Source organism: Lampris incognitus, chromosome 3, assembly GCF_029633865.1.
Source record: "Lampris incognitus isolate fLamInc1 chromosome 3, fLamInc1.hap2, whole genome shotgun sequence".
Classification (NCBI taxonomy): domain Eukaryota; kingdom Metazoa; phylum Chordata; class Actinopteri; order Lampriformes; family Lampridae; genus Lampris; species Lampris incognitus.
In genome coordinates, this window is record NC_079213.1 from 9,668,776 (window position 1) to 9,688,666 (window position 19,891).

Below are 19,891 nucleotides of genomic sequence, written 5' to 3' on the forward strand. Positions count from 1 at the left end.
CTGGGGGGAGCTGTCGGAGGGGGTTTCTGAGCGAGGGCTCTGTGCGCTCTTTGTATCTGGAGATTGGTCCCTTCTTCTAAGTCAAGTTGAGTATTCAAGAATTGTTCCACATACTGGGTAATGGAGCCTCCCTCCGTTTCCTCTGGCACACCAAAGATTAGAATATTGTTCCTCCTTGACCTCCCTTCCAGGTCCATTAATTTTTCTTGCATCTGGAGCGTTTGGGTCGACATGTCCATCAGTAGTTCTGTCGAGTCCGCCTGCCATTCCTCTAGCTCGGCTATGCGCTTCTGGGCCTCACTCATGTGCGCTTTCTGCGCCTGTATTTCGCCGTTGCTCTCTGCAAACTTCTGTGTCATTTCTTCTCGGAAGCAAGCAATCTCTTCCTTCACTTCCCTTTTCACCTCATCTTTGAGTCTGGCAAAGTCACCTCGTAGCTCTTGTTTGAATTCTTGTATCTCTTTAGCGATAGCTGCTAATCCGGCACGCAATGTCTCAGCTGTGTCCGCCGCCATTGTAGCTTCTTCAACCTCGTGTTTGCTATTACCTTGCTCCGACTGTTTCTTCGCTCCCTGTGTATCTGGTGCGCTACCCTTTTGGATTGTACGGCTACCTTTATTCGAATTACCTCCTCTTCTCATTTCTCCTTTTTTTGCGTCGAGTTTAGTGTTTTAGGGGATTTATTTTAGCCAACTTGCGAGAGGCAGAAAGTTGTGCTGCTATTCAAGTCGCCATCTTACCGGAAGTCCAGTATCATAACATTTTAAGTAACGTTTGGATATTAAACACACAGCATATATTTTCCTCGCATTAACATAACATACATATAACAACATTGCAACTCACCAATTTCATCAATTCTCCTTGAAACTGTGGCAGCTGAAAGAGGAACATTTGCCACCTTGTTAGCTGCAGCTTCCCCCAACTGTTCATGGCACGTGTCCTTGGCAACAGGCAGAATCAATTCTTCGCCGACAGTGAAAGGCTTCTTAGCCTTAGAAACACGACTAGCCACTAAGTAGCCTTAGCAACACGACTAGCCACTAAGTAGCCTTAGCAACACTACTAGCCACTAAGTAGCCTTAGCAACACGACTAGCCACTAAGTAGCCTTAGCAACACTACTAGCCACTAAGTAGCCTTAGCAACACGACTAGCCACTAAGTAGCCTTAGCAACACGACTAGCCACTAAGTAGCCTTAGCAACACGACTAGCCACTAAGTAGCCTTAGCAACACGACTAGCCACTAAGTAGCCTTAGCAACACGAATAGCCACTAAGTAGCCTTAGCAACACGACTAGCCACTAAGTAGCCTTAGCAACACGACTAGCCACTAAGTAGCCTTAGCAACACGAATAGCCACTAAGTAGCCTTAGCAACACGACTAGCCACTAAGTAGCCTTACAACACGACTAGCCACTAAGTAGCCTTAGCAACACTACTAGCCACTAAGTAGCCTTAGCAACACGACTAGCCACTAAGTAGCCTTAGCAACATGACTAGCCACTAAGCATGACACTCTCAGAGCAGCAGCATTTGTAAAGAGAGGGTGGCTCTCAGCACGCGCTTTTGTCCCGCTGGCTCGCGTTGTTTTCGCCCAGAGAACTCCCCGGAACAATGCTTTGATGCAAATTTTCACGTTACTATGCTGACATTAAGTATCACTTGTATGTACTCATTTTATTTACTGGTTGTTGCACTTTTGCAGGTTACTGGCACTTACTCTTGTGAGAGGATGACGTTGGCCCATGGTGATGTTCTTCAACATCTTGGATGTGTTGGTCTACAACATGTTTGTGATGTGGATAGATTGAGGTAAATCCAGACTGGAAGCAAGAAAAAACACAATTATTTGTTATAGTTGGATTAATCCATACACTGTTTTTTTTTTCTAAAACATTAGTTGTATTAGCTCAGGTCAATGAGGCCTACAGGCCATAAATAGCAAATAGAAGTTCAAAACTTGTAATGCTCACAAGAACTTAAGTTTATATTGATCTAAAAAAAATTAGGTGATAATATATGTATTATTATGGATTTGTAATCCGCTATAATGGAGCGGTCATTTTGGACCGGGAACACAAAATTAATGTGCAAGGAACAACAGGAAGACTACTCTAGTCCAAGGAGTCACGCGACACGGAGCATGCGCAGTCAGCTGACAGTATTTGACCAATCTTACACGAGGACCAGCACGGTAAAATTTGCATCAATTGTGTAGAAATACAGTATCTGAGCGAAACCGCCATCATTACTCTTGTAGAATTACGAGTGTAGCGTCATGCCTGAACCCGCCAAGTCAGCGCCCAAAAAGGGCTCCAAGAAAGCCGTGACCAAAGCCGCCGGCAAGGGAGGAAAGAAGCGAAGAAAGACCAGGAAGGAGAGCTACGCCATCTACGTGTACAAGGTCCTGAAGCAGGTGCACCCCGATACCGGCATCTCCTCCAAGGCCATGGGCATCATGAACTCTTTCGTTAACGACATCTTCGAGCGCATCGCCGGTGAGGCTTCTCGCCTGGCGCATTACAACAAGCGCTCCACCATCACCTCAAGGGAGATCCAGACCGCCGTCCGCCTGCTGCTCCCCGGGGAGCTGGCCAAGCACGCCGTGTCTGAGGGCACCAAGGCCGTCACCAAGTACACCAGCTCCAAGTGATCTGCCCATTGGCCCAAACAAACGGCTCTTTTAAGAGCCACACACAACCTCACCAGAGAGCTGTTATGTTATCAGTGATACTTTATCGTGTGGTGTGACGTTAAGTAGCACTTTCGGCTGCTTCCCGTTAGGGGTCGCCATAGCGGATCATCCGTTTCCATCTCTTCCTGTCCTCTGCATTCTTCTTCCACCTGCATGTCCTCTTTCATCACAACCATAAGCCATTTTGGCCTTCCTCTTCACTGGCAGCTTCATATTCAGCATCCTTCTCCCAATGGATGAAACGGTGCGCAACAGAAGACGCCTACAGGCATGTGGTGAGCATGGGACATTAAAGACAACCTGTGAGTATACAGCTGAAAGACAATGCTCAGCCATATGCTGCACACACAGCACGGCGCCTACCTCTCTCCCTATGCTGAAAAAGGTAAAGGAGGAGCTCCCGAAGATGGAGAGAAATGCCATCATCCAGAGGGTGACACAGCCCACCGACTGGTGTGCATCCATGGTGCCAGTCTCGAAGAAGTGCACAGCTTCTGTGTTGATCTGAACGAGGCTGTGAAGACAGAACATGCATATTATAAAGATGCCACAAATACCAAGATATTTTTATTTTTGTTAGCAAGAATACAAACGATACAGGAACGTTGTGTGTGTGTGTGTATATATATATATATATATATACAGTCAACTATAAACAACCTTACACCTTTACATGGTCATTACAAAAGTAAATAAAGAAAATGAACTGTAGTATTAACAATAATGATGATAATGTTAAACAAAAACAAAGCACTTTTGCCAGAGTAAATTTACAGTGTATATTAAGAGAACATTTTATAATATAAGCACAAATACCAAGACGGTCGAGAGGCCGAATCTGTTAGAGTGACGTTTTAACACCACCAGCTCTGATTGGTCTAAACGTTAAGCGCTCGTTTAACAGATTCTCTATAGCTCATTGGCGAAGACCTCGCGCCAATTTCATCAGTTGAATACTCTTCTCTGATTGGACCGTGTTTTATTTTCGCGTAGCTCCGTGTATAAATACCGCCTGCTGACCGGACGCGACTTTAGCTCTCAGCATTTAACTGAACGAAGAGAATCAAACATGAGCGGCAGAGGAAAGACCGGTGGAAAGGCGAGGGCCAAGGCCAAGACCCGATCCTCCCGTGCCGGGCTCCAGTTTCCTGTGGGTCGTGTTCACAGACTCCTCCGCAAGGGCAACTATGCCGAGCGTGTCGGTGCCGGAGCCCCGGTCTACCTGGCGGCTGTGTTGGAGTATCTGACCGCTGAGATTCTGGAGCTGGCTGGAAACGCGGCCCGGGACAACAAGAAGACCCGCATCATCCCCCGTCACCTGCAGCTGGCCGTCCGCAACGACGAGGAGCTCAACAAGCTGCTGGGCGGAGTGACCATCGCTCAGGGCGGCGTGCTGCCCAACATCCAGGCGGTCCTGCTGCCCAAGAAGACCGACAAGCCCGCCAAGAAGTAGATCCACATACAGCCTTCAGCCCAACACAACAAAGGCTCTTTTAAGAGCCACACTAATCTGATAGAAAGCAGTGCTCCTGTTTCCATGCCATGTTGCTACCACTTCACAGCAGATCACAAACTGGCGACTGTTCTCTTATTCAACTGCAAGGGAATCTGGGAAAAACGCTGACTTAAACCAACTTCTCTCAAACTATTCTATTTAAATGTTGCAACCACTTATCGAAATTTTTTTTTAACTACTTTCAAGTGTCCGAATAACGTAAAGATGTCATCACATTTAAGATGTAAATGACAGGTGATTAAAAGGATTTATTGAGAATTTTTTAAAATGGAAGGTTTGATGATCACAATAATCTTTAAGTAGTAAATTTCTCTCGAATGTGTCCAGATGAACTGATTCAGCCTTAACTTACCGTCACTTTCCATGCCTAACATCACTAACGTCTTCCAAAACAAAATCAATAGTATGATCAGTCAGCCAAAGCAGAATTCAACTGTTTTCAGTCAAAGCTTATTGGTTTGAGAAAAATATCACCTTTAAAAAGTAAAATACAAATAACGCTTCCATGTTTATGTAGCCAGTTGTGGCATATTGCCATAACCACGGTGCCGCCTTAAAATTGATCTATCACAAACATAAATATTATTTACAATCGTAAGGAAGTCTCTCTTGAGGAGGTGGGCGGCTCTTAAAAGAGCCTTTGTGTGGGTTTGGTTTCTCAGTTTAACCGCCGAAGCCGTACAGGGTGCGTCCCTGTCTCTTCAAGGCGTACACCACGTCCATGGCGGTGACGGTCTTTCTCTTGGCGTGTTCGGTGTAGGTGACGGCATCACGAATCACGTTCTCCAAAAACACCTTCAGGACACCGCGGGTCTCCTCGTAGATCAGACCCGAGATACGCTTCACTCCGCCGCGGCGAGCCAGGCGGCGGATGGCGGGCTTGGTGATTCCCTGGATGTTATCACGAAGGACTTTGCGGTGGCGCTTGGCGCCTCCTTTACCCAGACCTTTACCTCCTTTACCACGGCCACTCATCTTTATACTGGACTGCTCACCGATGAACACGACAAACTGGACACGTCCTGTAAGGGTTCGTATACTTAAACCTCATCTGCGGACGTGATAGAGGCGTGATAGAGCCTCGTGGGTTGGTCCGGTGTAGCCCCGCCCCCTTCAGGAAATCAAGACGCTGGTGACGATGTGAACGGCCTCATTGTATTTCAAACTACATCGACAGATTCAATCATTAAACTGAAATAAAAACTTATTGTAGAATTGCTCTTTTAAAAAATGCTTCCTTTCCTTAACATTCCCTCCCTACATTCTTGTTATAATAATAATAATAAAAACACTTTCTTCTTCTTTACCAAGTGGCAAATAATCCGCTTCACCCACAGAAGACCGAAACACAGCAGGCTGCTGATGTGGAGATGGCAAAGTCAGCGCATCAGGCCAAAGAAGTGAAATCAGACATTTTCCTCCAACCACCTCTTTCAAAACCCAGCAACGATTTCAACCAGAGAGTGTTTATATCAAAAGTTGGGCAGTATGTGATCCAGATGAATTAGTGAAAGTCACGTCCAAAGCTGAATTCTGCTTGGCCTATGACTATTTGCTCACACCACCACCGCTTTTGTTTTGGAAGACATTAGTAATGTTAGGCATGTAAAGTGATTGTGAGCTGTTAGTAAGGCGACTCAGTTCATCTGGACACAACATTTATTGAGAGACTTTTATGACGTTGCTTGGAGACATAAATACTCATGAGCCCCTGAAACGAGATCCAGGCAGTGGCTGCAAGGAAAAAAGTGATAAGATCATCTGAAGCTGTTAGAACAGGGCAATGCTACTGACAGAAATGTGCACCATAAATTATACCCAGGGGAAGCGACAACTATTTAGTTTATTATTGAGTTTTATTGATTTGGATAAGTGTGTTCTGGTAGTTTTTGGATGTGTTTTTGTGTTTGTGTTGTACTGCTGTGGGCTGTGGAAAAGGGCATTTCGTTTCATTTCATGTACACATGTGCATGAAGTGACATGACAAAGTGAGTGTTCCTGATGGTTTACCTAAGATAAATAAACAGGATGTGCCATTGGGGTCTATTGTTAGTATGATTAACTCAGTGACCCATAACATCTCTAAGTATCTGGCATCTATTCTTAAACGGTTGGTAGGCAGTAATGAACATCACATTCAGAACACTGGAGTTTGTGGATGAGGTGAGGGACATCATTTCATGGAGGAGGTTGAGACAATGGTCTCGTATGATGTTACGTCTCTTCATGTACGTCCCTGTTGATGAAGCACCTGGTTTTTACACCTCTGCCCATCTGTGGTTTGTATCTTAAATGTGAGGACACATTTACATTATTCAGGCTTAAATGGTTAGAAAACACAGAAAGTGGTTGCAACATTTATATAGAACAATTGTCTTACGTTGAAGTCAGCGCCCCCCAAGGTTCTATTTGAAGCTGAATAAGAGAAGTCGCCAGTATGTGATCTGCTGTGAAATGGAAACAGGAGCACTGCTTTCTGTCAGATTAGTGTGGCTCTTAAAAGAGCCTTTGTTGTGTTGGGCTGAATGTGGATCTACTTCTTGGCGGGCTTGTCGGTCTTCTTGGGCAGCAGGACCGCCTGGATGTTGGGCAGCACGCCGCCCTGAGCGATGGTCACTCCGCCCAGCAGCTTGTTGAGCTCCTCGTCGTTGCGGACGGCCAGCTGCAGGTGACGGGGGATGATGCGGGTCTTCTTGTTGTCCCGGGCCGCGTTTCCAGCCAGCTCCAGAATCTCAGCGGTCAGATACTCCAACACAGCCGCCAGGTAGACCGGGGCTCCGGCACCGACACGCTCGGCATAGTTGCCCTTGCGGAGGAGTCTGTGAACACGGCCCACAGGGAACTGGAGCCCGGCACGGGAGGATCGGGTCTTGGCCTTGGCCCTCGCCTTTCCACCGGTCTTTCCTCTGCCGCTCATGTTTGATTCTCTTCGTTCGGTTAAACGCTGAAAGCTAAAGTCGCGACCAGTCAGCAGGCGGTATTTAAAGACGGAGCTACGCGGAGATAAAACACGGTCCAATCAGCGAAGAGTATTCAACTGATGAAATGGCGCGAGCTCTTCGCCAATGAGGGTTAGAGAATCTGTTAAACGAGCTCTTAACGTTTAGACCAATCAGAGCTAGTGGTGTTAATACGTCACTCTAACAGACTCGGCCTCTCGAGTATCTTCCCGCCAATATCGTTTATGTGCCCAAAAACACAGGAACCAAATCAAAAAAGTGACATCTCTGTAAACACCTCTAATGTTTTGTCTAGGGCGCATTGCTACTACTACTACTTTCGGCTGCTCCCGTTAGGGGTCGCCACAGCGGATCATCCGTTTCCATTTCTTCCTGTCTTCTGCGTCTTCCTCTGTCACACCAGCCACCTGCATGTCTCCCCTCACCACATCTATAAACCTCCTCTTTGGCCTTCCTCTTCCCTGGCAGCTCCATATTCAGCATCCTTCTCCCAATATACTCAGCATCTCTCCTCCACACATGTCCAAACCATCTCAATCTTGCCTCTCTTGCTTTGTCTCCAAACCGTCCAACCTGAGCGGTCCCTCTAATATAATCGTTCCAAATCCTGCCCTTCTTCGTCACTCCCAGTGAAAATCTTCGCATCTTCATCTCTGCCACCTCCAGCTCCACCTCCTGTCTTTTCGTCTGTGCCACTGTCCCCAAACCATATAACATAGCTGGTCTCACAATCATCTTGTAAACTTTCCCTTTAACTCTTGCTGGTACCCTTCTGTCGCAAATCACTCCTGACACTCTCCCCCACCCACTCCACCCTGCCTGCACTCTCTTTTTCACCTCTCTACTGTACTCCCCGTTACTTTGGACAGTTGACCCCAAGTATTTAAACTCAAATGCCTTTGTCACCTCCACTCCTTGCACCCTGACCATTCCACTGTCCTCTCTCTCATTCACACATAGGTATTCCATCTCGCTCCTACTGACTTTCATTCCTCTTCTCTCCAGTGCATACCTCCACCTCTCCAGGCTCTCCTCAACCTGCACCCTTCTCTCGCTACAGATCACAATGTCATCCGCGAACATCATCGTCCATGAAGACTCTTGCCTGATCTTGTCCGTCAACCTGTCCATCACCATGTCAAACAAGAAAGGGCTCAGAGCCGATCCTTGATGTAATCCGACCTCCACCTTGAACCCATCTGTCATTCCAACCGCACACCTCACCATTGTCACACTTGCCTCATACGTATCCTGTACCACTCCTACATACTTCTCTGCAACTCCTGACTTCCTCATACAATACCACACCTCCTCTCTCAGCACTCTGTCATAAGCTTTCTCTAAATCTACAAAGATACAATGCAACTCTTTCTGGCCTTCTCTATACTTCTCCATCAACATTCTCAAAGCAAACATCACATCTGTGGTGCTCTTTCGTGGCATGAAACCATACTGCTGCTCGCTGATCATCACCTCTCCTCTTAACCTCGCTTCTATTACTCTTTCCCAAATCTTCATGCTGTGGCTGATCAACTTTATACCTCTTTAGTTGCTGCAGTTCTGCACATCGCCCTTGTTCTTGAAAATCGGTACCAGTATGCTTCTTCTCCACTCCTCAGGCACCCTCTCACTTTCCAGGATTGTGTTAAACAATCTAGTTAAAAACTCCACTGCCATCTCTCCTAAACATCTCCATGCCTCCACAGGTATGTCATCAGGACCAACTGCCTTTCCAATCTTCATCCTCTTCATAGCTGCCCTCACTTCCTCCTTGTTAATCCACTGAACTTCCTGATTCACTATCCCTACATCATCGAACATTCTCTCTCTCTCATTTTCTTCATTCATCAGCCCCTCAAAGTATTCCTTCCACCTTCTTAGCACACTCTCCTCGCTTGTCAGCACATTTCCATCTCTATCCTTGATCGCCCTAACTTGCTGCACATCCTTTGCAGCTTGGTCCCTCTATCTAGCCAATCGGTACAAGTCCTTTTGTCCTTCCTTAGTGTCTACCCTGTCATACAGCTCACCATACGCCTTTTCCTTTTCCTTTGCCACCTCTCTTTTTGCTTTACGCTGCATCTCCTTGTCCTCCTGTCTACTTTCTTCATCTCTCTTACTATCCCACTTCTTCTTTGCCAACCTTTTCTTCTGTATAATTTGCTGTACTTCCTCATTCCACCACCAAGTCTCCTTGTCTTCCTTCCGCTGTCCTGATGACACACCAAGTACCTTCCTAGCTGTCTCCCTCACTATTTCCGCAGTGGTTGTCCAGCCATCTGGCAACTCTTCACTACCACCCAGTGCCTGTCTTAACTCCTGCCTGAACTCCACACAACAGTCTTCCTTCCTCAACTTCCACCATTTCATCTTCGGCTGTGTCTTCACTCGCTTCCTCTTCTTGGTCTCCAAAGTCATCCTACAGACCACCATCCGATGCTGCCTAGCTACGTTCTCCCCTGTCCCCATCTTGCAGTCTCCAATCCCTTTTAGATGGCGCCTTCTACATAAGATATAGTCCACCTGTGTGCATTTTCCTCCACTCTTGTACGTCACCCTGTGTTCCTCCCTCTTCTTGAAATATGTATTCACCACAGCCATTTCCATCCTTTTCGCAAAATCGACCACCATCTGTCCTTCCACATTTCTCTTCTTGACTCCATACCTTCCCATCACCTCCTCATCACCTCTGTTCCCTTCACCAACATGTCCATTGAAGTCCGCTCCAATCACCACTCTCTCCTCCTTGGGTACCCTCTCCACCATGTCGTCCAACTCATTCCAGAATTCTTCTTTTTCATCCATCTCACACCCAACTTGCGGGGCATATGCGCTGATAACATTCAGCAATAAACCTTCAATTTCCAGCTTCATACTCATCACTCTGTCTGACACTCTCTTCACCTCCAACACGCTCTTGACATAATCTTCCTTCAGAATTACCCCTACCCCATTACTCCTCCCATTCACACCATGGTAGAAGAGTTTGAAGCCACCTCCGATACTCCTGGCCTTACTCCCCTTCCACCTGGTCTCTTGCACACACAGTATGCCTACCTTTCTTCTTTCCATCATGTCAGCCAGCTCTCTCCCTTTAGCAGCCATAGTGCCAACATTCAAAGTTCCAACTCTCACCTCCACATGCCTACCCTTCCTCCTCTCTAGCTGCCTCTGGACATGCTTTCCCCCTCTCCTTCTCCTAACAGTAGCATAGATTCCACCGACGCCCTGCTGGTTAACAGTACCGGTCGTTGGTAAACCGGGCCTCGACCGATCCGGTATGTAAGTCTTATTTATGATCCGCATATTTGATTTGGCAAATATTTTACGCCGGATGCCCTTCCTGACGCAACCCTCCCCATTTGTCCGGCCTCGGGACCGGGACTAAAGATGCACTGGCTTGTGCATCCTCAGTGGATGGGTTTTCTAGGGCGCAGCGCAATTTCGATAAAAATATTCTACGTTGACTGGAGGCTTCCTGTGTTTCTAGGCTGACGGGAAGATTTAGAGTGATGTATATAAATAAGGCTGATATTGAACAGCAGGATGTGGACAAACGCTCTTAAGTGACAGGTGTGTGGCTCTTAAAAGAGCCGTTGTGGGTTGTCAGGTGACGGGGCTTAAGCACGCTCTCCGCGGATGCGGCGAGCCAACTGAATGTCCTTGGGCATGATGGTGACCCTCTTGGCGTGTATGGCGCACAGGTTGGTGTCCTCGAAAAGACCGACCAGGTAAGCCTCGCTGGCCTCCTGAAGGGCCATGACAGCGGAGCTCTGGAAGCGCAGGTCAGTTTTGAAATCCTGGGCAATTTCCCTCACCAGCCGCTGGAAGGGCAGCTTACGTATCAGCAGCTCCGTGGATTTCTGGTAGCGACGGATCTCTCGGAGAGCGACGGTACCGGGCCTGTAGCGGTGAGGCTTCTTCACACCGCCGGTAGCCGGGGCGCTTTTACGGGCGGCCTTGGTAGCGAGCTGCTTCCTGGGGGCTTTGCCACCGGTGGACTTACGGGCGGTCTGCTTTGTTCTAGCCATAGTAGACGAAAGTCTCACTTCTCCTTACTAAAGACTTACTGGCACGCTGCAAACGCCGTGGTTATATAGCCAGAGCCGGAGTCCAGCCACACGCTGATTGGTCTTGGCCAGGAACACGTGCTCTCTGACAGATCCTTATTGGAGCAGAGTCGCTTTGAAAAACCCGCGGCATATTCAAACTAAAGGGCGCCTCCTCACGTCAGTTTCTCATAACCCAACCAAGTCTGAAACAGAAGCAAATGAAAAATTAAAACCATCTCACATTAATATATGTATAGATTATTGAATTATTGGTTGAAGAATAAAATACTAAAGATATAGATTTAGTATAATAGTAGATTATATATAGGTTATAGTTTAGAATTTGGATTGATAAGTATGTTTATTATAACCGATTGTCTCCCCAATGACTGGCAGTGAAAAATCAAATAGGTACACACATTACCCCTAAATTTAATAAGATTGGTAAGAAAACAAGGTTTTAAAGATTTTGAAGAAAAATATGAGTAAAAAAAAACGTTAAACTGATCCTTTAACAAAGCTCAGGTTGACTGGTGACAATGGAGGAACATTTGTACACATGTCCATAGATTTGTTGGAAGACTTCAAAGGTTTACTTACAATTATCAAAAGATAAATACACATTGAGTAATTAAACTATCACCCAATAAACTTGCAAAAAATGTAACTATTTTTAGATGTGACTAAAAAAGACCAGACTCGAATTCGTAACTGATCGAATTTCCCTTTGATGCATGCATGGGGGAAATGAGAATGTGGAGGCTTCATAGATCACTAGAGGGATCTGACTATTCAATATGGAGCAAGTTTCGCTTGTATCCATGAACAGCTAACAAATCAAGCACAGCTAACTTTTATTTCTAGTTGTGTGAGAATTAAATTGTTCCGGTGTTGGACGTCACAGCACATGATAAAGTATCACTGATAACAGAACAGCTCTCTGGGTGAGGTTGTGCGTGGCTCTTAAAAGAGCCGTTTGTTTGGGCCAATGGGCAGATTACTTGGAGCTGGTGTACTTGGTGACGGCCTTGGTGCCCTCAGACACGGCGTGCTTGGCCAGCTCCCCGGGGAGCAGCAGGCGGACGGCGGTCTGGATCTCCCTTGAGGTGATGGTGGAGCGCTTGTTGTAATGCGCCAGGCGAGAAGCCTCACCGGCGATGCGCTCGAAGATGTCGTTAACGAAAGAGTTCATGATGCCCATGGCCTTGGAGGAGATGCCGGTATCAGGGTGCACCTGCTTCAGGACCTTGTACACGTAGATGGCGTAGCTCTCCTTCCTGGTCTTTCTTCGCTTCTTTCCTCCCTTGCCGGCGGCTTTGGTCACGGCTTTCTTGGAGCCCTTTTTGGGCGCTGACTTGGCGGGTTCAGGCATGACGCTAAACTCGTAATTCTACAATAGTAATAATGGTGGCGGCTATGCTCAGACGCTGTATTTGTACACAATTGATGCAAGTTTTACTGTGCTGGTCCTCTTGTAAGATTGGTCAAATACTGTCAGCTGACTGCGCATGCGCCGTGTCGCGTGACTCCTTGGACTAGAGTAGGCTTCCTGTTGCGCCTTTCATATTAATTTTGTGTTCCTGGTCCAAAATGACCGCTCCATTATAGCTGATTACAAATCCATAATAATACATATATTGTCACCTAATGTTTTTTTTAGATCAATATAAACTTAAGTTCTTGTGAACATTACAAGTTTTGAACTTCTATTTGCTATTTATGGCCTGTAGGCCTCATAGAGCTGAGCTAACACAACTAATTTTTTAGTAACAAAAAAAAAACATATATGTATATATACTAGTAGTAGATATTGTTTTAAAGTAAACAAAAAATTTAAGGTGGTTATGAGAAAAAGAAAAAAGGTATCACGTTCAGCAAGCAGGAGCTATTTTTTATGTATAAAAAAGCAGGCGTGTGACTCATCCATAAGTAACGGCTATACGGGTTCAATAATCTTCTATTTTTCAACGTGTAAGGAACGATTTTATGAATAATTGTGTTAAACTGTTTTTATATTCTCATTTAATGGGCGCTTTTAACCCAAGCCATTTACAATAGCCAATCATTAGCAGATTCTTGATCTATTGATTGCTTATTTGTCAATCTGTCACTGCCTGTTGCATTATGGCGTGCCAGTCTTTTTTTTTAATAAACTTTATTGCAAAATATTGAAATGTACAAATATAGCAGACATGTATTCCACAAAATGGTACAGTAAGAAATGACTGAATAAAAAATAACAAAACAAATCTACTAGGGATTATGAAAACGAGAAAACAACTCATACAAAAAGAAAGAAAATAAATAAATAATAGAAAAAACAAACAAACAAAAGAAACAAGTGACATCATTCCTCTGAAAATATGCTTGTACAGCTTAATGGTTTTGTTACTTTAAAACTTGTTGTAAAAATGGCATTATGTATTTTAAACATGGCATGTCAGTCTGCAGCAGTTACAACACCAACAGTGACGTCACTAAATCAACTACAGCTATAGGATATAAAAAATTAACAACATAAACTTGTGGCTATACTGTCATGCCCCCCCCCCCCCCCCAAAAAAACAAAGCTGTCTTCCAGTCAAATGCTGTGTCTGGTCTAACCAGCCACTGGAGAACTGAGGTGTTTTGTGTCATTTCAGAGTAATAAAGTTTGTGACGAACGATGAAGTCGTAACAATCCATTTCAGTCATTATCGTTTGTAGGTAAACTGTCGATAAACATTGCATCCAAGATGAATCGGTTTAAGTTTGTGTAACGTTCTTAGCTGGATGATCTATTCTAGAAGATGCATCAAGACGTTTATAGGTGAGGTTGGGTTGTTGCGAAATGCTCTTTCATTGCGATTGTGGTTGGCTCTTAAAAGAGCCTTTGGAGGTGTTTTATCAAGACGACGTGTCCATCTACTTCTTCTTGGCGGCCGCCTTCTTTGGCTTGGCCGCCTTCGGCTTGACCGTCTTGGGCTTAGCAGCCTTCTTAGCTGCGGTCTTCTTGGGGGTGGCGGGCTTTTTGACCGCCTTCTTGGGGCTTTTGGCGGCCTTCTTGGGGCTCTTGGGCTTCTTGGCTGCCACAGGTTTCTTGGCCTTCTTCGGGGACTTCTTGGCGGCTGCGGGTTTCTTAGCTGCCGCCTTCTTGGCGGCTGCGGGTTTCTTGGCCACGGCTTTCTTTGCTTTTACCGCTTTCTTGGCGGGTTTCTTGGCGTCTTCCGCTTTCTTATTGATTTTGAAGGAGCCCGAGGCGCCGGTTCCTTTGACCTGCACCAGAGCGCCCTTGGTTACCAGGCTCTTGACGGCCACTTTGACGCGAGCCTTGTTCTTCTCTACGTCGTAGCCGCCGGCAGCCAGAGTCTTCTTCAGCGCTGCCAAAGACACGCCGCTTCTCTCCTTGGACGCCGACACGGCCTTGACGATGAGCTCCGCGACGCTGGGGCCACTCTTCTTGGGGCGGGGCGCTTTCTTCTTGGCCGCTTTCGCCGGAGCGGCGGCGGCTGCCGGTGCGGGAGCGACTTCTGCCATTTAGTCTTTAGTCTTCTTCTTCTTCTTCTACTGTTGCGAGACACGAACTCAACAGAGCCAGTAGGCTGATAGAGGGGAAGGAGCGCAGGCAGGGATATAAACACACTGTGAGAACCAGAGAGACTCAACTGCCCCAGTCTGGCGACTGCGCTGCCGGAGCGCTGCCACACTTGTGTTTTCTCTCTCCGATAAAACACCAAAAATCACCTTCTCAAGTCCAAAAATCACTTATAAACAATATCGATCATGAAGGAGACCCTTGGCACCTCATAATAAACCCAGTTAGAGTGGAGCAGACGTTTGCCTTCCGTTTCGAGACATGTGAAACCTCATCTATACACTGCCAGTGACTGCAACACGCTCCAATATTCGGTTTCTAAAACATGTTAAAATAATTGGATTCAGATCAACAGTCGTTTACCAGTTGCTTGAATTGTTTGACAACCATGGACGATCAAAAAAGTCGTCATTTCCAGAGAATTTCATTTTAAAATCACGCTTTCTTCATGTGGGCAAACACACTGTTGGTGGCGATCTGTCGCCTCTTTCAGCTCAGCTTCCTGTGTGAGATGGAAAAGTGGCTGGAAATATTTATCTTATATTGAATGCATTAATAAACTATTAAAGAATAGCAACATCTCAATAAATTGGTTTAAATGTATTGATAACAGTTTATTGAAATCCGTAATTAAACTGCTGGTACATTGTATGATATGGTAGTCTGTTGTCCACGATGTCTTGAATGTGCAGTCAATGTACATATAACAGCCATGAAGGTAAAATCCAAAGGAAAAATGTGCACGTGTATGAGGAGCTCCAAAAAACACATTTTACATCAATGTCGCGTTTGTATGTTTTAAGTGTCTGATTGGTTGGATAAACAAGATGAATTATTTTGAAATATACATTTTTAACTTTGTGGGTGACACAAAACTTATTATTAAAGGTCCGTACTACATTCCAGTCGATGTTTTCAAATTGAGAATTCAAAAAAAATTTGCATGAGGAGTTGTATAATTAATATGTACGTTCCTAATATATCTATTATTAGGACCCCCCCCCCTTAATGTCCATACCATTTAACATAATCTTCACAGCAAAGGTAGGAGTTTCATTATACATATCACCTTGCTACCTGCCTCTAAGGACATTCTTTATATAATGGAGCCTGATAACAATAGGGCACCATCGAGGTACTTTATAACGATGAGGCCAGTACCTGAAAGCAGGCCCTAGCATCCTTTTATGAGAATTGGATTTAGTCTCGGGGGAATTATTTGTTGTTTTGCAATAATAACTGTTATGATTGTGGGTCCCATGTTATGGGTATTTGATTCTCTGCAGGATAACAATATGGTAACAACGACCCCCGTTACATCCTCATTCAACACCTTTCACACCCACCATAGCCAAATTGCCAGACGTAAAGATGACTTCAATGTCTTTTTGTACAGGAGAGATAAGCATGATAGAGATAGCTGTTTACTAACCACTGACCCTACAGTTCACCCTGGTACAAGTTTGGTTGAAGTTCTGGTTTCAGTTTGGTCGAAGTAGGCAAAGTTTATTGGTCAGGGATAAGCGATAATTACTGTCGTGTCACTACATGTGGAACAGAACACTGGAAAGTGCTAGTTACAGACCAACTTACAGCTGAGGACTTAAAACAGTCTGCAGTCTGGTGTCAAAAGGATGGAAAACCCACATGCCATGTAGATGCAGATTGGCCACCAGGACATCAATCACAGATATGTAAAGGTATTGCTAACTCCATAGTTGCCATCCAGACTGTTGAAACTCCTTTAATGTGTGTAAGATGGTTTGTTACCTGTTGGGGAAATCTGGCTCTAACTATGAAGAAAGAATGGGCCACCTCTTGTAATTTTACGAATTGTTGGATTTGTTTGAAATTACCTAAGTTGTTCCAATCACCTATGGTAGTTCCAGTACTGTTGTCTGCAGCGGACTTTAGGGTGATCGATATTAACCTATTTGACGCCTTACCAGTCTGTTATGTCTCAGGGCTTATTCATAATGATCTACCCGATAGTGAGGTAGAGATAATCTCATTTCTCTTGTCTGAGTTCAAGAAAGGTTACAGGCCACGTGGGTTGAACTATGCGGTGTTATGGAAGGTATCCAAATTTGAAACAGTGGTAAATGCAATGCTTCGATATCATGTAGAGTTTCTGGCCATGCCTGCTAATTGCAATAATGATACAGAATGTAAGCCTATGACTGAATCAGAATACACCTATCACATTGTAGCTGGGGTGTGTTCAGCTCCATGGAATTTGCAAATACAATTGGCATTTTTAGGGTTTACTGTGTATAACTGCTCTAAGCCTATATTTTCTACTAAGTCATCGGCTCACAACTGTTCATCCACTTGGCCTACTCTGCATGTGCATGCCCTGCCTGATGTTTCTTTGTGTGTACAGGACCCCAGTCATGAAATTGCTGCAGACACTACTCATTATAATCAGACAGTAAAGATAACATTCACTAAGCCACCTGTACTGCCTGGAAAGGTCTATCTGATCTGTGGTAATCAGGCTTATAGCTGTTTCCCGAAAGAAACCCACAGTTGGTGTTACTTTGCATTTCTGGTACCCTTAATCAGACAGGGGTCTGCATCAGAATTATCATCACTCCATTGCAAAGCTGAACGTGTCTTAGCAATGGCTCAGTGCACATTAGGCAAATTGATACTCTTGTATGGTATATACAGTGCATCCAGGAAGTATTCACACCCCGTCACTTTCCCCACATTTTGTTATGTTACAGCCTTTTTCCAAAATGGATTAAATTCTTTTTTTTCTCATCAATCTACATGCAATACCCCATAATGACAAAGCGAAAAAGGTTTTCTAGAAATTTTTGCAAATTTATTAAAAATAAAAAACTGAAATATTGCATGTACATAAGTATTCACACCCTCTACTCAGTACTTGGTTGAGACACCCTTGGCAGCGATTATAGTCTCAAGTCTTCTTGGGTATGAAGCTACAAGCTTGGCACACCTATATTTCGGGTATTTCTCCCATTCTTCTCTGCAGATCCTCTCGAGCTCTGTAAGCTTAGATGGGGAGCGTCGCTGCACAGCTATTTTCAGGTCTTTCCAGAGATGTTCAATTGGGTTCAAGTCTGGGCTCTGGCTGGGCCACTCAAGGACATTCACAGACTTGTCCCGATGCCACTCCTTCGTTGTCTTGGCTATGTGCTTAGGGTCGTTGTCGTGTTGAAAGGAAAACCTTCGCCCCAGTCTGAGGTCCTGAGCGCTCTGGAGCAGGTTTTCATCAAGGATCTCTCTGTACTTTGCTCCATTCATCTTTCCCTCGATCCTGAATAGTCTCCCAGTTCCTGCCGCTGAAAAACATCCCCACAGCATGATGCTGCCACCACCATGCTTCACTGTAGGGATGGTATTAGCAAGGTGATGAGAGGTGCCTGGTTTCCTCCAGATGTGACGTTTGGCATTCAGGCCAAAGAGTTCAATCTTGGTTTCATCAGACCAGAGAATCTTGTTTCTCATGGTCTGAGAGTCCTTTGGGTGCTTTCTGGCAAACTCCAAGCGGGCTGTCACGTGCCTTTTACTGAGCAGAGGCTTCCGTCTGGCCACTCTACCATAAAGGCCTGATTGGTGGAGTGCTGCAGAGATGGTTGTCCTTCTGGAAGGTTCTCCCATCTCCACAGGGGAACGCTGGAGCTCTGTCAGAGTGACCATCGGGTTCTTGGTCACCTCCCTGACCAAGGCCCTTCTCCCCCCGATTGCTCAGTTTGGCTGGGCGGCCAGCTCTAGGAAGAGTCCTGGTGGATCCAAACTTCTTCCATTTACGAATGATGGAGACCACTGTGCTCTTCGGGACCTTCAAAGCCGTAGAAATTTTTTGTACCCTTCCCCAAATCTGTGCCTCGATACAATTCTGTCTCGGAGGTCCACAGACAATTCCTTTGACTTCATGGCTTGGTTTCTGCTCTGACATGCACTGTCAACAGTGGGACCTTATATAGACAGGTGTGTGCCTTTCCAAATCATGTCCGATCCATTGAATTTACTACAGGTGGACTCCAATCAAGATGTAGAAAGATCTTAAGGTTGATCAGTGGAAACAGGATGAACCTGAGCTCAATTTTGAGTGTCATAGCAAAGGGTGTGAATACTTATGTACATGCAATATTTCAGTTTTTTATTTTTAATACATTTGCAAACATTTCTACAAAATATTTTTCACTTTGTCATTATGGGGTATTGTGTGTAGATTGATGAGAAAAAAAAGAATTTAATCCATTTCGGAATAAGGCTGTAGCATAACAAAATGTGGGGAAAGTGAAGGGGTGTGAATACTTTCCGGATGCACTGTAGATGTAGGAAAAAAAAAAACGTAATACATAGCAGTGCAAGCTTGTTTCGTGTGTCGCGCAGTCATCAGCTGCCTATATATATATATGTGTGTGTGTGTGTGTGTGTGTGTGTGTGTGTGTGTGTGTGTGTGTGTATATATGTATATGTATGTATATAACTTTGTTAAAAGAAACACTCAATGGTAGGGAAAGTGCTCAACAAATAAGGAGCAAAATAATCCAGTGACTATTGTTTATGGCATGAAACAGGTTTGCAATGTCTTCTACTGTCTCATAAAGAATTTACTTGTCTCACTGGATACACACAAACACGCACACACACACACATATATATTTGGTCATATATTTTTATTATATTTTCTTGTCCTTTTTGTAATGTATAGTAGATGAATTAACTTCAGAATAGGTGAAAAGGGGTAGGAAAATATACGTGTATACTTCCTCCTACTCCTTTTCGAACATCGAACATGTAACAAATAATCTGATGTATATGGAGATTTGTTTGCTGAGTTTGATGTATGGATTTGTTGATCACTTCAGATTATTGGAAACAGATTATCTGTAATTATACCCTGCTTGTTTACATGTTAGATATAAATCATAATTCATTCATTCATTCAAGTAAACCATTACTTTCAGTCGCAAAATTCCCACTTATATGGTTCAGACAAATGGCCAGGATATATGGGGGGGGGACATAAACAAAGCCTTCTAAAAGTGCCGCTACGTCCCCCTGGCGAAACTCCTCACTGTCAGGTGAAAAGAAGCGGCTGGCGACTCCACA

General features: G+C 44.9%; 7 protein-coding genes across 7 annotated transcripts; 2 read left to right on the forward strand and 5 right to left on the reverse strand.

Moving 5' to 3' along the window:
• The first annotated feature begins 2,270 nt into the window (after positions 1-2,270).
• On the forward strand, positions 2,271-2,839 carry LOC130109456 (histone H2B 1/2-like). Its single transcript, XM_056276365.1, has one exon. The coding sequence runs from the start codon at positions 2,282-2,284 to the stop codon at positions 2,654-2,656; it is 375 nt and encodes a 124-aa protein (XP_056132340.1). The 5' UTR covers positions 2,271-2,281; the 3' UTR covers positions 2,657-2,839.
• Positions 2,840-3,747: 908 nt separating this feature from the next.
• LOC130109453 (histone H2A-like) lies at positions 3,748-4,207 on the forward strand. Its single transcript, XM_056276361.1, has one exon. It carries the CDS (start codon positions 3,768-3,770, stop codon positions 4,149-4,151), a length of 384 nt encoding a protein of 127 aa, XP_056132336.1. The 5' UTR covers positions 3,748-3,767; the 3' UTR covers positions 4,152-4,207.
• A 625-nt stretch (positions 4,208-4,832) lies between these two features.
• Positions 4,833-5,310, reverse strand: LOC130109461 (histone H4). Its single transcript, XM_056276370.1, has one exon. It carries the CDS (start codon positions 5,187-5,189, stop codon positions 4,878-4,880), a length of 312 nt encoding a protein of 103 aa, XP_056132345.1. The 5' UTR covers positions 5,190-5,310; the 3' UTR covers positions 4,833-4,877.
• A 1,383-nt stretch (positions 5,311-6,693) lies between these two features.
• On the reverse strand, positions 6,694-7,143 carry LOC130109454 (histone H2A-like). The gene has a single exon (XM_056276362.1). It carries the CDS (start codon positions 7,129-7,131, stop codon positions 6,748-6,750), a length of 384 nt encoding a protein of 127 aa, XP_056132337.1. The 5' UTR covers positions 7,132-7,143; the 3' UTR covers positions 6,694-6,747.
• A 3,567-nt stretch (positions 7,144-10,710) lies between these two features.
• On the reverse strand, positions 10,711-11,223 carry LOC130109450 (histone H3). Its single transcript, XM_056276359.1, has one exon. The coding sequence runs from the start codon at positions 11,203-11,205 to the stop codon at positions 10,795-10,797; it is 411 nt and encodes a 136-aa protein (XP_056132334.1). The 5' UTR covers positions 11,206-11,223; the 3' UTR covers positions 10,711-10,794.
• A 980-nt stretch (positions 11,224-12,203) lies between these two features.
• Positions 12,204-12,604, reverse strand: LOC130109459 (histone H2B 1/2-like). Its single transcript, XM_056276368.1, has one exon. The coding sequence runs from the start codon at positions 12,596-12,598 to the stop codon at positions 12,224-12,226; it is 375 nt and encodes a 124-aa protein (XP_056132343.1). The 5' UTR covers positions 12,599-12,604; the 3' UTR covers positions 12,204-12,223.
• A 1,219-nt stretch (positions 12,605-13,823) lies between these two features.
• On the reverse strand, positions 13,824-14,774 carry LOC130109449 (histone H1-like). The gene has a single exon (XM_056276358.1). It carries the CDS (start codon positions 14,740-14,742, stop codon positions 14,131-14,133), a length of 612 nt encoding a protein of 203 aa, XP_056132333.1. The 5' UTR covers positions 14,743-14,774; the 3' UTR covers positions 13,824-14,130.
• Between the last annotated feature and the right edge of the window lie 5,117 nt (positions 14,775-19,891).

Coding starts and splice junctions, on each gene's coding strand:
- LOC130109456 (XM_056276365.1), top strand. CDS start 2,282: ATGCCTGAACCCGCCAAGTCAGCGCCCAAAAAGGGCTCCAAGAAAGCC.
- LOC130109453 (XM_056276361.1), top strand. CDS start 3,768: ATGAGCGGCAGAGGAAAGACCGGTGGAAAGGCGAGGGCCAAGGCCAAG.
- LOC130109461 (XM_056276370.1), bottom strand. CDS start 5,189: ATGAGTGGCCGTGGTAAAGGAGGTAAAGGTCTGGGTAAAGGAGGCGCC.
- LOC130109454 (XM_056276362.1), bottom strand. CDS start 7,131: ATGAGCGGCAGAGGAAAGACCGGTGGAAAGGCGAGGGCCAAGGCCAAG.
- LOC130109450 (XM_056276359.1), bottom strand. CDS start 11,205: ATGGCTAGAACAAAGCAGACCGCCCGTAAGTCCACCGGTGGCAAAGCC.
- LOC130109459 (XM_056276368.1), bottom strand. CDS start 12,598: ATGCCTGAACCCGCCAAGTCAGCGCCCAAAAAGGGCTCCAAGAAAGCC.
- LOC130109449 (XM_056276358.1), bottom strand. CDS start 14,742: ATGGCAGAAGTCGCTCCCGCACCGGCAGCCGCCGCCGCTCCGGCGAAA.